Raw genomic sequence first — 17,354 nt, forward strand, 5'->3', positions numbered from 1 at the left:
AGTCTCAAATGCCTTATCTATCTATATACCTGGGGAAAACCACCTACTCTGCAGAGGTAAGGAGATACTAGAATGCAAGCACTTTTTAAGTGCCTAGCACAGTGTAGGCCACAGTGAGGTCTCGAATTTCTTTCCTTTGAAACACAACTCCGAAAAGTGTAAAATCTGAACAGCTTATCTATTGAAAAGTACTGTATTATAATGGATCCTTCTGTGAATAATCACATGCACCCTGTGTTATGGTGTCTGGATTTGATATATGCATTCCTAAATAAAACTTCTCCAGTCAAAATCAACATAAATGACACACAGAATAACCAAAAACACCTTCTACTCACATGATAAATAAATGTGGCATATTCTGGTCTAAAGCCACGGTATTACCAGGAGCTTGCTGTAGCTGTTCTGCTCTCATTACTGCTTTGCCTATTTGGTTCCCACAAAAATAAAATTTACCAAGGCTTGATGACAGAATTAGACGACAATACTGTAAATAGAAGATCACTTTGAGTCTTATTACTCTCTGTGCCAGAAGAGTGGAAATTAATTAAAGACCACAAATGAAAAGAAAAACAATAATAAAATGGTTGCTTCCTACCCTCCCCCCAATACTCCTGCCCCACCCTAAACTGATTTCTCCTCATTGTGTCTATCAGAGAGTCTGTCTGGGAAGAGGAAAGAAGACAAAGGTTGGAAGATAAATTTACAAAGTTAATAGCATCGTAATAGCAAGAGAAATGACTCTTCCATATGTTCTCCCTTCCTAAACAAGTAAAATTCTACATGCCTGGCACTGTGCTGAATGCATCACATCAACTCTTAGTCTGCACAACAATCCTATGTAGTAGGTATTAGCGTCACCCCCACTTCACAGATGATGCAACTGAGGCTTAGAAAGATTGAGAAACTTGCCCAAGGTTACACACCTAATTAAGTGGCAGAGAGCCAAGAGTCTTGACTCCAAAATCCATACTACTTACCCACTACTACACTACTTATTACTGTAGTTAGATGAAAAGGGTATTTATTGGGTTCCAGACTCAGCTTCACGCCTTAGGCAAATCACTTGACCTTGCTAAGCAGTCTGTCATCTGCAAATGAGGACAATGACAGCTGCCCAGGTTTCTCCACAGCATCCAAGTGATGCCGAAAGAGTTAATGTGTGTGCAAATATGCCGTAAAAACTATAGGGCACTATGTAAATGTAAGATTTTATTTATTTGAGCCTTGGTTCCATATATCTTTATCCTTCCAAACAGTTTATTGAAATGGCTACCGAATACTTGAAGTGTGACTGGTATGACTGAGAAATGGAATTTTTCATTTTTATTTAATATTAATTAACATTCAAATAGCCACTTGTGGTTTAGTGGCCACCATATTAGACTGTTTGGTTTTAGACAATTCAAGAGACTCCTAGAAATATACTATAATATTAACTTTAGAAGAAAAAGGTTGTTACCTCAAGAGACCATTAAAATGGATGTAGTTATGAAACACTGCTACAATTAACCTAGCAGACTGAGTGGCTGTAGATGGTTAAAACACCAGGAACCAATAAAGCTCATCTCCAGTTCTATCTCAGTTTAAGTCCCAAAATGTAACCACAGACTGACAAAGCAGGTCACTTTTCTTTTAATTCCTTCAATATCTTCAAAACAACCCAATTAGTTAAATATCACTTCTGCTTCCTGAAAAACAGGGCGGAGGTCAAGTTAGAATTAGGAATTTTTTTTTTTCAAGCCAGTGACCCAGAGGGAATAAAAATTTAAGCGTCGTAAGTATATGAGTGATTGTTGCAGACATAAGATATTCACCCCATTTTTTTTAATGAAAATTCAAAAACTGATACGTAACCATGTATTTCAGTTCCATGTCATAGTCAATTGGAAATCAAAAGGATGAAAGATGCCCAGAGTATCATGAGCAGAAAAGAAAGATGCATGAGGTAAGTAAACAATATCACAGCACACATATGACTACTCATATCCAGTTGTTAACCAGAAGGCTGCCTCGAAGAGTCATTACCTCTTATCTTGGTGGCTTAAAATGCTAGTTGATTAAAACCTCAGTTCCTAATTCAGACTTGTTGTCCTTACCCCAGTGGCATAAAAGGGAACTTATGTCCTCAACTGCAGTGGCTTTTTATCAGAGTCCTCCCCTGGGGAACGTATGAAATCAAACACTGAGATTGGCTCCCCACCCTCAGGGAAAAAGTGAAGTGTCCAAAGTGACAGTGCTGAATCCCTAGAGTACATTGGGTCCACAGCTTCTTTTTCAGTCCTGCAAGTACTGGATCTTTCTTTTAGAGTACAAAGAGATGGAGAGAAAGAGAGGTAATCGAGAAGTAGTAACACCCTCAGACAGAGAGATGAAAATAACCTGACCCTAGAAGCAGGCCTCCAAAAGCTAATTCTTGATACTTTGCTTACATGTAAACCACACCTTTGTTCTCCCTTTTTGAAGTTCGTGAATCACAGCAGAAAAACATCATTTCATAATTTCATACAGGAGCGGTTTTTAAGAATACTCATACACATAATTAAGTACAGCTATCTCGAAGAACACGGGTTTGAACTGTGCAGGTCCACTTATACACATTTTTTTTCAATAAATACCTGTACTGTTTTCCATCCCCCCGTTGGGAGTCCACAGATGCCGAGGGCCGACTGTATGCATTGATCTTCGCCATTTTATAGAGGGGACTTGAGCATCCGCAGGATTTTGGTATCTGCGGGGTCCTGGAATCAAGCCCCCTCCGTACCGAGGGACAACTGCGTAGTTAAGTTTGGGGGGAGTCAAAAGTTATGCAGGGGAGGGTGCCCATAAACCCACCCCCACGGTGTTTAAGGGGCAACGGCAGTAGTAAACAGCCCTGGGTGATCAAGCAGGCCCTCCTATGTTTCAAGATGTTTAACTGCAAGAAAAGAGAGGGGGTTTCCACCTTTCCAGCCCCTTTCCCTGCAGTTCTCCATCTAGGCCCTGAAAGCCCTGTTTGCCATTCATTGTGCAATCTCTTTCGAACTCCACCCACTGACTCCAGAACAAGTGGAATTCTCCCACTCTGAAGGTCTCGATTTTCCTGTATCCAGGGAGACATTGAAAACTCCTTGACGTGAGTCAAGTAAGGCAAGGGGAACGGTCCAGCGTGCCAGCCAGTCTCTCAGATTGAGAGGCGGACGAAAGGACAGGAGCCGGAAGGCGCTCAAGCTCAAGCTCACCCCCGCCCCACAAAAAAAAAAAAAAAAAAAAAAAAAGGAAAAAGAAGAAAGAAGGAAGGAGGAAAGGAAGAAAGAAAGAAGAAAAGAAAGAAAAGAGGGCAAAATAAATTTAAAAAATAGCAAGAAGGGGGAGCGGAATCGGGAACACTGGCTATCACGAAACGCTGCTCCCAACTCTGCGGAACCCACGTCCTCCAGCAGCCGGCCCCACGTGCAGCCAGAGGCGACCCCCCGGGGCTGGGCCCCGAGAACCGAACAGCCCCTCAGGACCCGCAGCGCCCGCCCGCGTAGAGCCGGGGCGCGCGGGGGAAGGGGACCCAGCCCAGACCCGGCTCCCGCACGGTTATATTACTGCGCAACAGCCTCGTCCGCACCGCTCGGACGCACTCCGCAGCGCTCCCGGCGCACCTGCCCGGCGACTGGAGGGCGAGCCGGTGGCCCTAGGCAGCCCCCTCGAAGGCGGCACTCAGTGCAGAGAGAACCGGGAGCACGCGGAGGGCCGGGGCTGAGAGAGAGAACACCTGGCACCCGCGGCGCCGGCCGCACGTGGCTGTCACACCTGGCGCGCCCCCGCCTCGCACCCTTTCCCCCTCCCACCAGACTGCACAACGCCGCGCTCCCTCTCCACCTCCGCCGCGCGCCCCCAAGTCCCAATCGTCGCCCCCTCATACTCCATCCATTCCGGTCCCACTGCCCCCCACACCTGCTTCCACGGTCGTCACCCCGGAGAAGGAAGAGAGCCGGATGTTCGTCCCGTGGCTAAAGGTAACTGAGGAGAGTGAAGAAGTGTACCCCGAAAAAGCTAATCCGAGCATTCCCCCAGCCCAGCAACAACGCGGACGCCCTCAGACTGACCTTCTGCCGCAGGCTGCGTCGCCGTCCGCCCCGTCCGGCCTCAATCACCTCCTCAGCGCCGCCGCCTCTTCCCCGCGCTGCCTCTTCTAACCGCGTCGCCATGAGGTGACGGCAGCAGCCAAACAAGCGGCTCTACGATGAGCACGGAACCTCTCAGGGCCTTGCGCCCCACCCCCTAACACCACCACCAATCATCGTATGCCATGTTCCCCACGTGACCGGAGGAGGTTGGCCCCCGAGGGGAGGGTGCAGGATGGGGGTGGGGAGCATTGAAGCCGGGGCTGGGCTTCTGCAAGGCAGAAGGGCGAACACAGGCCGAGCGAGTCTGCGCAGACCGGGAAAGGGACTCTGGAGAGGACTACAAGTCCCAGCAAGCTGCGCGGCCACGGCTCGCAGGTCCGAATCGGGATTGGAGTGTAATAGGGCGTCCTGAGACGCGCAGAGTACCATCGTGCTGCGCGTTCAGCCTACTAGGAATTGTAGTTTTCTGGGGGCTTTGTGCAGGAACCGGAAAATACTCTTTAATATCCTACTGGAAAAGTTTAGAAATATCTTAGTGTTTGTGAGGGAGTGGGATCGGGGACGCGTTGCTGTGTTTTTGTTTTTGTTTTTGTTGCTCTTTTTCAGAATTGAGCCTGACTGATTTTAGGATAAGGGGAAATACTTAGTGACTTTCAAGGAGGGAAAGATGTAATTGCTTTCAGAATTTCAGGGTTCTGGCTCGGACACCTGCCCAAATCCTGCCGCTCCACCAGAGCTCTCAGCACCGAGTACCTCTCCCGAGCTCCTTCAGGATAGGAACTGCACCGTCTTCGCCTTGGCTGAACCTCCCCCGCCTCTAGCGCTTGGCTGACGTTTAATACTTGTTGAATGTATTCTGCTGTCTCCGTTATTGAATTTTTTAAACAAACTGTTTGCTGAATCAATTTTTTTCTTAACATGACTGGGGGCAGGTGGAGTTTTCCTTACGAATGTTCCCTGTTTCCATCTGATGGAACCAGATCTCCAGTGACCTAGCTTCTGAAAGTCACGGACCGCCATAAAATCCTGGCGTATGCTCTCAAATAATTCATTAAGAAATTTTGTGTAAATCCTATAGCATTTTTGTTAGAGTTGAATACAAAACAGTGGTAGCAGATGCCAAAAATTTAGTAACATACTTGAGGCTAAATTTCAATATTGGGGAAATGCCATCAATTAATTTTAATTATTTCTCTACATTTGAGAAAAGTATTTTATTTCATGGACAGAACACCTCAATCCAGCTTTGAGATTTCAGAACTAAAACAATAAATAATTAACCCATACCCATATTCTGTATAAAGCTGTTTCACCTTTTTTTAAAGGATTTTTAAAACTTTTTTTATTTTTCCCATCATCATTTAATCCCCCATATCTTCCACCTCCACCCACCCGCCCCCCGCAATTATCACACTGTCGTCCATGTCTATGAGTTCTTTCTTTTCTTTTTTAGCTCAATCCCTCAACCTCCTACCAACCCTCCCCAGAGCTGTCAGCCTGCTCTCTATGAATCTGTCTCTATTTTGCATGTTAGTTCAGTTTGTTCATTAGATTCCACATGTGAGTGAAATCATATGGTATTTGTCTTTCTCTGACTGGCTTATTTCACTCAGCGTAATGTTCTCCAGGTCCATCCATACTATCGCAAAGGGTAAGGCCAAGTAGTATTCCATTGTGTAAATGTCCCATAGGTGTTTCATCCACTCATCTACTGATGGGCACTTGGGCTGCTTCCATATCTTGTTGACTGTAAATAACACTGCAATGAACAGAGGGATGCATATATTCTTTTGAATTAGTGTTTTGGGTTTCTTCAGATAAATTCCCAGAAGTAGAATCTCTGGGTCATAAGGCAGTTCCATTTTTAATGTTTTTTTTTTTTAAGATTTTATTCATTCATTTTTAGAAAGAGGGGAAAGGAGGGAGAAAGAGAGGGAGAGAAACATCAATGTGTGGTTGCCTTTTGCACACCCCCAATTAGAGACCCAGCCTGCAACCCAGGCATGTGCCCTGACTGGGAATTGAAGTGGTGACCCTTTGGTTCACAGGCCGGTGCTCAATCCACTGAGCCACACCAGCCAGGGCCACTTTAAATTTTTTGAGGTAACTCCATACTGCTTTCCACAGTGGCCGCAGCAACCATTTTTTCCCCTTCTTAAAGGCAAAAGTCCCAGCAAAGTGCAAAATAAACCTATCAATAATGCTGCTTCTAACGTGTCCAGGGAATTGAGTGTCAAAATGCAGTGTAGTTAAATTATGGTACAACAGAATACCATGTAGCTACTAAAAATGATAAACACATTTTAAATTGACCTAGAAAATATATATAGCATAGGGAGCTTTAAAAAAATTTCATTTGGACCCTGGCCAGGTAATTCAGTTGATTGAAGAGTCATCCCGTTCAGCAAAAAGGCTGCAGGTTTGATTACCTGTCAGGACACATACCTAGGTTTCGGGTTCGATCCCTGGTCAGAGAGCTTATGGCAGGGAACCAACTGATGTTTCTCTCTCTCTCTCCCTCCCTGCCTTCCTCTCTTTCTAGAATCAATAAAAAATATCCTCGGGTGAGGACTTTTTTTTTTTTTTAATTCCATTTGGACCCTGGTCGGCTAGCTCAGAGTCGGTTAGAGCATTTTCCCGATACACGAAGTTTACCATATGCCAAAGTTGCCATACGCCAAGTCAGGGCACATATAAGAATCAACCAATGAATGCATAAATAAGTGGACCACCAAACTGATGTCTGCCTCAGTCTCTCTCTCAAAATCAATTTTAAAAAATTTAAATTCCATTTGTATATAACTGCTTGTATGTTTATAAAGAAATGTTTAGGAAAATATTGACCAAAATATTAATAATGTTTTTCCCCGGGTGGTGAGATTTGGGTGTATTTTTACTTCATGACTTTCTGTATTGTTTGAGTATAACTATGTATGGAACAAAAAAATCAACAATTATCTTTATTAAGGAAACAAAAGAATCTCCCAAGTGACCTGGCTTTAAGATAAATGGAAAATATTTAATTGTATATACATTTCTATTTCAAAAGGGTTTGGGTGGCTTATATACATATATACAACACGCCATGACCTGTGTGTGTAGTGTGTAGATATATAGGTATGTAGCATGTTATTCATTCACAGAGGAAGAGAGAGAGAGAAAAGAAAGTGGAAGTGAAAGAAGGATAGAGAAAATTAGATGAAGTCATGGGTGAGACGAATGTATAAAATACATGCCTTAAGGTTTTGTACGCAAGCTGGAGTGAATCAAATTTTCATCTTGAGCTTCTTGACAGCTGAGAAAAGAGGAAAACACAATTTTCAGAGTGGTTCACCATATCTCAAAATAAAAACAAACTGGTTGCTCCGGAGAAACAGCTGTTACTGCTCGTGCACAACATATGAATTTTAGAGATGTTTCTTATAACATTAATGCAGACCATGGTGCTTTTTAAGCCTGCCCACAAGTTCTTTGATGCGCCTCCCTGCAAAAGGGGAAGTCTGATTCCTCCTTTCTTGAATGTGGGCCAGGTTTAGTGATGGACTGCTAAGGAATACAGCAGAACAGAATTGTTGTGAAGCTCCCAATGCTGGTGAGAGAAACAGTAGTTTCTGCCTGGCTCTCTAGGTCTTGGGTCACTCTTCTTCCTTGGTTAGACTACCCTGATTTTTTATAAATCCATTCTTTGTGTCGATTTTTATCTTAAATGCCTCAAAGAGGTTACTGTCAAGGCTTTACCCAAGGTCCTGTAAAGCACTTTGCTTATCTCTGCTGGAATAGTTTAGGTCTTCAAGGGTTATCAAGTCTTTTAAGGGCACAAGGCTTTTCTGTTTGCATTAATTACTCTCACTTTTGCTGAAGGAATTGTTGTCTCAGTTAAGAACTGTGCCTGAAGGGAAGGTGAGGGTCACAAGGAAAAGAGCTCCACAGGGTAGACGTATTCTTCCCAGGCTCCCTGAGGGCTATGAATAGAACCTGAATATGGTCCATTTATTCAGATGTTCATTAAATAGCTATGAGCCTGCAGCATAAAACAATTCTGAACAGCAAATTCAATAATATCCCAACTCTCAGTACCGTTTTGCATGAAATGCAAGGCACTCAAGGCAGCCTGACTCACCACTATTACTGAGGCAAGAGTCTGTGGGCCTTAGAGCCAGTATTGGGAAAGTTGGAATCCACAGAGTTCATAGCTGGACACAGGACCATTTAGAGGTTTAGCCTGTAGTATTTTCCTTAAGTGAAGAGGCTTCAGACCTGCTAGTTGTTGTTTTTTCTTTTTTTTTTTGTTTGTTTGTTTGGCTGGTTTTGGGTTTTTTTGTTGTTGGTGGTAGTGGTTTTTAGACCTGCTAGGTTTTTATGCCCTGCCAGTGTAAGGGTGAGGCGAGTCTCACAGATTTTACACAATGCGTATACAGTATTCCCTCACTTATCACGGGTATTACGTTCCAGATGCCCCTGCGAGTAGGAACCTTACATTTATTCTACACTCTTAAGCCTATGTAACTCTAACAACATACGTATACAGTACCACAAAATCCCGCGATAGAGCGAAAAATCCGCAATAAATAATTAAATATAATATTTTTTAAAATCCCACAATACAGTGAGGCCACGATAAGTGAACGGCAATATAGAGAGGGACTACTGTATCTTAAAATCACTGATTTCACCATTGTGAGCCCATTTCTGACACCCATTATACTGGCTAGCAAGCTACTCATCTCACCAATGAAAACCCATTTCTAAATTTCATTTTGGTACTTAGCAAAGCGTCTGGTGTTGATTGAACTATGGCCAACAGAAGCACTTATAGTAGCTGGAATAGGGACCCCCTGATTAATTAATATAGCTGACCACCTGGTGTGTGAAGTCCTGGGCAGGGTCGTAGCCAGCTCTGAATTACACACACACACACACACACACACACACAAGCTCCTACTACACCTACACTGTCTGCTGACAATAAATTACAGACTTTGTCATACTCTATAATATGATTACAGATACTGAAAAATCTAAGGAAGTAATGTGTCTTATCAGACCAGTAGAAACCTAGAAAGGGGAGAATCAAGGAGGCCAGGCAGGCAGAGCGCATCCAAGCAATGTCTGGGGGATGTTTGGAGGAGAGAGGGTCTTGGTCAAAAAAGAGAACTTCAAAAAGAATGGCCCTATTCCCAAGGCTATGCCTAGTGTGGGCATGGAGGCGCTGTCCTCCCAACCTGATGCCTTGAGCAGGGAGAATTGTTTTGATTTCTTACTCACCAAACAACCTTGCCGTTATAATCTGTTTCCAAGTGGGCCTGACTACAGGGGTTGGGGAGTGGGAGAGAGAGAGAGAGGGAGAGGGAAAGGGAGAGGGAGAGGGAGAGGGGGAGGGGGAGAAAGGGGGAGAGGGAGAGGGAGAGGGGGAGAGGGAGAGGGGGAGGAGGAGAGAGGGGGGGAGAGAGGGGGGGGAGAGGGAGAGGGACAGGGAGAGGGAGAGAGGGAGAGAGGGAAAGAGGGAGGGAGAGGGAGAGGGAAAGAGGGAGAGAGAGAGAGGGAGAGAATGAGAATGTAGATATGTGTCCATTTCCATTCGGTGAGACACTTCCTTTGCCCATTGTTATTAAAGGGACACTCTGACTTTGTAGATCAAGTCTGAGAGCTGTATTCTACAGCCAGTGTATTCTGGAAGTGTGTTCAGAAGCCCACAGGCACCCAGAGTGTTTTAGGTGTGCCTATTATGCATTCCTAGCACGCCATACTTCCCATACCAGGCCAGTCCCACTCTTCAGGATAGGGGTTTGTTTATTTTTTTCCCTCAGCCAGGTGGTAAAGAAAATGAGGGCAGGAATTGTGCCTGTGAAATTCCTGGATTCCTAGTGCCCAGCAGAATGCCTGGCTCAGAGAAAGTTCTCAATACACACTTACAGAGAAAAAGAACCTCTGAATAAGTAAAATGCACTGATCACTCAGTTTTTCGTTTCTGTACAGATGAGGGCCAAACCCTCAATTTCTCAAGGTGATATCCCTGCACGTGACCTCTTGGAGCATCTCCTGAGGGCAATGTCCCTCTCTCTACAGCACTAAGAAGAGCTCAGGCAACCATGGGAGCAAGATCATCCCAGGATAAACTCAATGGCAATCGAAAGTTTTGATTCATTTATTAAATATTTGCTGAGCACCTACTACATTCTGAGCACCTTATTAGACACTGGGCATATCATGTTTTAGAATAAGGGTGTCCAACACTGAACATTGATATGCACAACAAACAATAACATAATTCATAAAACAGAGGTATTGCAAAGTAATCTTGTGAGGTTTATTTCCCACTGGTTGGGGCAGGGGAGTTTAAGGAAGATTTAAAGTGACATCTAAGCCACATCTTGAAGGGTCAACAGGAGTATTTTCAGAGAAAGAAAAGCTCCTACTAACCTTTAAAGTAGTCAAGAGTATTATTTCATCAAAGGAGTTGAATTTCATATTTGTTTTATACTATTGGGGTTGTACATAGTGAAAAGGCGTATTTGCCTTTTCATAGAACAAACAGCTTATTGTTTAATTCGATTACCCGATACCATCCTTCTGAGCTAACCCCGATTTTAGTCCTTATAGGAATTTGGCCAATTTTAGCATTTGCTGTACACTTCCACATGTCTGGCAGGCACTGAAAGATTTATAAAATGATTATACATTGTACCTAGATCGCTCATGCATATTGATGGCAGGCTGTAGAGTATACTCTTAGATTGGCACATACTGGGGTGCCAGCTCCATCAGGAAGAGGATACATCAAATAAAAACTCTCATCATGTATGGAATATTGGGTGAGAGTGCACTCATTTCAAAAATTCAAATAGCTGTAACAAAAGATGAAATTCTGCCATTTGTGACAACATGGATGGATCTTGAGGATATCATGTTCAGTGAAATAAGTCAGACAGAAAAAGCCGAGAACCATATGATTTCACTCATATATGGGATATAAAACTGGAAGCAACAAATGAACAAACAAGACAAACAGAAACTCATAGACCCAGACAACAGCATGGTAGTTACCAGAGTGAAAGGAGTTGGAGGTTATTAAAGGATAAAGGGGGTCAAATATAGGGCGATGGAAAGAGATTTGACTTTGGGTGGTAAACACACAATACAATATGCAGACGATGTGTTATAGAAGTGTATACTTTTATTAACCAATATCATCCCAATAAATTTAATAAAAAGTTAAAATACACATTGCAGACTTCAGAGTATTGGTTTATAAATTTTGTTCTGATTTATTTCCCCAAGTCTTGGCTATGATTATAAACATTCAAGGAAATGAAAACTATATTTAGGTATAAAAACAATGGTAAAGAAAATAGAAAATACCCATGGTGGGTCTGCTCTACTGAAAAATCACTATATAAAATATTAAGTTTCCCTTGAGAAAATATTTCTGACTGAAAATATTCTTCTTCTTTGCCAGAGTTTTCCTAAGTTGGTCTGAGAACCACAATTTCAAATTCTCCTAGATGATAATATACAGATTCCAGGCTCCCTCCAAGGTCTAATTTGGCGAAGATTGGCTTCTTTAAAGATATTTATCACCTTCTCATATATGAATATTATATATCTTTTCATTTTTATGGAGTTAATATCTCCTTACACTGTATACACATCTCTTGTCAGGTTTATTCCTAGCTACTCTATATTTTTATGCTAATTAAAGTGGTAAAACTAAAATATTAGAATGAAATTTCAGACATACAAAAAGCTATAAAGCAAATAACTGTTTACAGGTGATGCATCAGCCATATCCTGTCAAAAGACAGAAACAAGACAGTTATTTTCACAAATACAATTTGATATGAACGGATAAAATTATTAAATAACCTGAGGCATTGGAATGTACTGAAAGGAGAGTAACATTTCTAGCAGAGACTCTGGAAAAGAAGTGGGTAATAAGTGTCTAGAGAAGCAAATAAAAACATAAGGCAAACATTAACTCAGAGACCAAAAGAAGTTGAACAAGAAAAGTAATGTATTCATAGGACACTTTAAGACTAGGTTGTCAATAATATTCACATCGAAATAATGTAAAAAATGCTCAACATATTTGTGAGATTCATAGATTCATTCACATGTCTGTGTAGCAATTGTTGGACATTTTATGGACATTAGTGCACATGGGTGTATATCCTTCCATTTATGTAATGGTACTCTTCTTCATGGCTGTATCCTGTTACACTCCCTCAGAGAGGAATTGCTGGTCAAACAAGTGCATATTCAAGTTTTCATTTAAGTAATGCCCCTGTTTGCATTCCCCGAAGAGCTTGTATCATCGTACACTCTGACCAGCAGAATATCAACGTTCCATTGTTTCACACGTTCACAGTGTTGCCATTTTCAGACTTACATTGTTGTTTGTCTGGTGGGTGTGAAATACATCATTTGAGATATTTGCATGTAATTCCGTTGTATGGATGAGCCATCACTTTTCAAATCAAGATTCCAGTGTGCGGCATGTAAATGGGTTCTAATTTTTTTTTTAATAATCAAAATAACGTTTGCCCGATTACTCCCTCAGAATAAATCCTATGATTGGAAATGCTGGACTAGGTGTTCTGTACATTTAAACTTTTGATCCATATTACCCACCTGCACCTCAGAAAGATTTTACAATTTTGCATTCCCATATACCGTATTTGCATACTTTTCCCCATACCCTTGTCAAAAGTAGCTTTTTTAAAGTTTTCCTTTTTAAATCTGAACGATGCATATACTTAAGTTTAGAAGTCCAGTAACACAAGGCTTTTAAAACAGTAGAACCCTAACTTGCCCTTCCCCATCCTCAATTCCCACTTCCCAGGAACTGCCATTTCATCCATTTCAGCTTTTTAAAGATTTTATTTATTTGTTTAGAGACATGGGAAAGGAAGGAGAAAGAGTGGGAGAGAAACACCCATGTGAGCGGGAACCCTCAGTTGGTCGCTTCTCGTGTATGCTCCAACCAGCAACTGAACCTGCAACCCGGGCTCGTACCCTAACCAGGGATTGAACCGGCAACTTTTTGGTTTTCGGTACAACGCCCTACCGACTGAACTACACAGGTCAGGGCAGGAATTGCCATTTTAAACTCGTAATGGTTTCATCTGTTTACTTGTATATTTCATAACATACTTAACACCGCTCTTCCTTGAATTTCAGTTTTAAATTGTTACAAAGCCTGCTAGGTGCCCACCCTGATACCAATGTTTCCTGAGCCTTTCCAGGGTTCTAAAGCATCAAAATGTCTTTGTCACGACCTGACTGCTGTTGCTCGCTCTCCTGTTTTTGTCATTATTATGAATTTATACCTTTTTTTTGATACCTTCATTTAGTGATGTTTGTGGATGGAGTGGAGATCAATGAATTTATTTAATCTGCCATGTTCAATCTGCAAGTCGAAGCTATTTCACATTTCAGAAAATTAAAAAACAATGAAAGCAGAATTAAAATAGTAGTATTTTTCCAAAGGCCTCTTAAAATAGGATATTTAGGACATAGGATGGGTCTTTAAAAATGCAATCCCACTTGTTCATTTTTTGAAGGAAGCAGATGAACACCCCCCTGGTGGAGTATTATCTTGCTCAAGCAAATCTGACCTTTTCCCTCAGGCCTCTATCTCTTGGGCCCAGCGTTTTTGCAGTCCTGGCTGCCCATCAGAAAACTTAGAGACTTTGTTAAAAAACCTTATGCTCAAGCTCTAGCTGGGTAGGTCACTTGGTTAGAGCATCGTCCCAATATGCCAAGGTTGCAGTTTTGATCCCTGGTTAGAGCACACACAATAATCAACCAGTGAATGTATAGATAAGTGGAACAACAAACCTCTCTCTCTCAAAAAAAAAAAAAAAAAAAAAAAAAATTCCACAATTTTTTTTTTTTTTAAATCTTATGCCCAGAGCTAAATTCTGGGCCAATTAGTCCCTCTGGGAGGTGGTTCTCAAGTGCACAATGACTGCCTTAGGCCACAAGATTCACTGGCTTCAGCCCTTTTTGAAAAGCATGATAATGTGGACAGTAAAATGTCCATCTCGTTTTCTTGTGACGAAATTATTTTTGTGCTGTCCACATTTCGAGGGGTGTCTATTTTAATGCCTTACTTTCACAAGTATGCATTCTATTAATCAGATTAACAAAGAAAACTTTACACTGATTTTGCTAGTGACATTTTATCGTATTCTTGTGCCACACTCATTTGATAGGAGCATATGATTTAGCTCAGTTCTCACGTCACATTTATATGCTGCAGGAATCTCCATGGAAGAGTTAACAATCGTCAAGTGTTGTGGACATTTTGTTCCATCTGGATGTGTCTACGTGCAGTAATGGCAGAGAATATTAGGCACTTAATGGCTGTTATTATGATTATGATGTGGATACTTTAGCAGTAACTAAAATTCTCCATTATGATGAGTTGAACTATTATCGCTATTTACTAGTTCACAGCACTGCTTTTCCAGCTTTATTGAAAATAGGCTTGCCCTGGCTAGTGTGGCTCAGTGGATTGAGCGCCAGCCAGCCTGTGAACTGGAAGGTTGCAGGTTCGATTCCCAGTCGGAGCACATGCCCGGATTGTGGGCCAGGTCCCCAGTAAGGGGCGTGTGAGAGGTACTGCACATGTTTCCCTCCCTCTTTTTCTCCTTCCCTTCCCTCTCTCTAAAAATAGATAAATAAAAAAATAAAAAATAAAAAAAACAAAAACAGGCTTCATTCTTACAGGATCTGGTTAACCTCATTGAGTTTTAGCTCTTGCCAGCAGAAAGCACAGTCAGTGCTCATCATGGTTATCAGAAAAGAACAAGACAGAACAATATCTGGGGTGGGCAAAAGTAGGTTTATAGTTATGAGTACACAAAACGCAGTTTATTCTTGTATTGTTATTTATTAATTACTGTATTATTTGTATTGCAACTGTACACCTATTTTTGCCCACCCCTGTATATCATCACTGCTGGAGGAGGGAATAATCCCACAGTAAGGTCTGAGTAACAGGCCTACTGACTGTGGGCTAGAATGACCTTTTATTATGGACCCACTGCATTTGAGTGCAAGTCTACAATGCAAGTAAAATGTGCTCTTAAGACTTAACACTATTCCAAGGCAGTTATTCGTTTTTTACTATTCACAACGGTTGTTTTTTGTCATTGTTTATTTATTGTTTTTCTATTACAGCTGTCCCACTTTTTCCCCCATTGCTCCCCCCACCCACCCAGCCCACCCCCTCTCCCACAGTCTACCCCCACCCCGTTGTCCATGTCCATGGGTCATTTATACATGTTCCTTGACTCAAGGCAGTTTTAATTCTAACAACAGGAACCTACATACCAGATAACTTTGAAATACTTGCAGGCCCTCTCTACTAGAATAAAATTTTTAGTTATTCGGGAAAAACATATCTTACCACTAAAAGTGATGTTATTTATTCAGAATAAAGTATAATATAGTTTTTCACATTGGAAATAAATCAAAATGCACTGAATAAATACTGTAAAAAATCATAGTTTAAAAACTGAAATCATAAATGCATCTATCTAAACAAATCCCTTAATGGGAGGACCAGATAATTTCATGATTTGTGAGAAATATATAATTGAATGTGATTAAAGCTTGATGAATATATATTTGTCATGTCATGACTCATTAGTTTTTTAAAAATTGTTATTTATTGATTTTAGAGAGGGATAGAAAGGGAAGGAGAGAGGGAGAGAGAGAAACATGGATTTGTTGTTCCACTTCTCTATACATTCATTGGTTGCTTCTTGTATGTGCCCTGACTGGGGATCGAACCGGCAACCTTGGTGCATTGGGACGATGCTCTTACCAACGGAGCTACCTGGCCAGGGTCTTCACTAGTTTTCTAAGCACCATCATTATTGGGTACTGTAACATGCGTTTTGTAATTTCTTTCTTATCAATGGAGGCTATGGAAGTAATTATTCATTAAAATGGCCTGTTCCTCCCCCAATAAAACTGATTATATAAACTATATCAAAATTTTTACCATTTATATTTTTAAAAGCTGCAGACAAAATTTTCTAAAATTAATTTCACCCAACTTTTATAATTAAAAAAGTTTACTTAAAAATGGAGAAAAATATAGTACCAGAAAGAGAAACCGTATCAAATTAAATTATAAAAGCAAATTCAGAGTCCTGGTTTTTATGTCAAAGTGGTCAAGGAAGTGAATAAAATATTATAAATTGAATGTGATCATCAGTTTTCTTTTGGTAAACCTATAATATGTTCTCAAACCCGTATTTGTAATAATATTTTGATTGCGGAAAACCATCTTTGTTATAGGGCATCTCCAAAAGCACTGTGAATACAAGTACAACTGCTGCTTTCTCTCTTAAAAGCTTCTCCAGTTTTAAGATTTCACACATTACAAATTGAGATTTCCCACTTTGTACAAGATTTCCCACTTTTGAGTGTATGGAGATTCTGACATTGTAACTGAGTCCACAGTAGCAGAGCCTGGTAAGACTGGCCATGTCAGCTGAGGACTTGACATGCTGGTCACAAACCGCTGTAACCATAAATGAATGAATATTGTTATTTCTTGCATATTTCTCCATGCACCTAAAGCAGGCTTTAAAAACTTAGTTTAGTTTGATGCTCTAGTACCTTTGAACTATTTCTATTGTTTGATTTCATGTGCATAAACCTGCCACACAGGAGGCCACCCATCCTTTATAGCCTTCAGGGCACATCAGCCCTTGGATGTCGCCCAGGCAGCTTGGAGAAATGTCTCAAACATGTAAAATGTTTCTGAGAAGCTCATCTCTGTGCTTCATAGTGTCATCGTTTTCCTTTGAAATGTGTGATATTTGAAACATCTGATTTCACAGGATTATTTGTGTTCCCCCAGGGAACTTGGTTCCTCTTACGTTGGCAGTGTGGAAAGGGAAGTGGGCAGTGGGTACCAACTGGAACAGCAGAGGAGGCACTTGTAACTAGAAAGACACTGGCAGTCAAGGATGCTAGTTGTTGGGTAAAAATAAAAGGCACCAGCCCTGGCTGGTGTGGCTCAGTTGGTTGGAACGTCATTCCATGTACCAAAAGGTCAAGGGTTTGATTCCTGGTCAGGGAGCATGTGAGAGGCAACCAACTGATGCTTCGATGTTACACCGATGTTTCTCTCCCTTTTTCTTTCCTTCGCTTCTCATCTAAAATCAATGAGCATGTTTTCGGGTGAGGATTTAAAAAATAACAACAAAAAATGTAAAAAGCACCAGAATCCTTGGT

At 41.5% G+C, this 17,354-nt stretch overlaps 1 protein-coding gene across 1 annotated transcript in view; it reads right to left on the reverse strand.

The window, feature by feature from the left end:
- The window catches only part of TXLNG (taxilin gamma), a 44,204-nt gene extending 40,003 nt beyond the window's left edge, over positions 1-4,201 (reverse strand). Inside the window, exon 1 of the mRNA XM_090265268.1 lies at positions 4,077-4,201. Coding sequence (XP_090121394.1) covers positions 4,077-4,178 — 102 coding nt within the window. The 5' untranslated portion in view covers positions 4,179-4,201. The remainder of the gene's footprint in view (positions 1-4,076) is intronic.
- Positions 4,202-17,354: the final 13,153 nt, after the last annotated feature.

This window comes from Furipterus horrens, unplaced genomic scaffold (genome assembly GCF_987537825.1).
Source record: "Furipterus horrens unplaced genomic scaffold, mFurHor1.1.pri manual_scaffold_17, whole genome shotgun sequence".
Classification (NCBI taxonomy): domain Eukaryota; kingdom Metazoa; phylum Chordata; class Mammalia; order Chiroptera; family Furipteridae; genus Furipterus; species Furipterus horrens.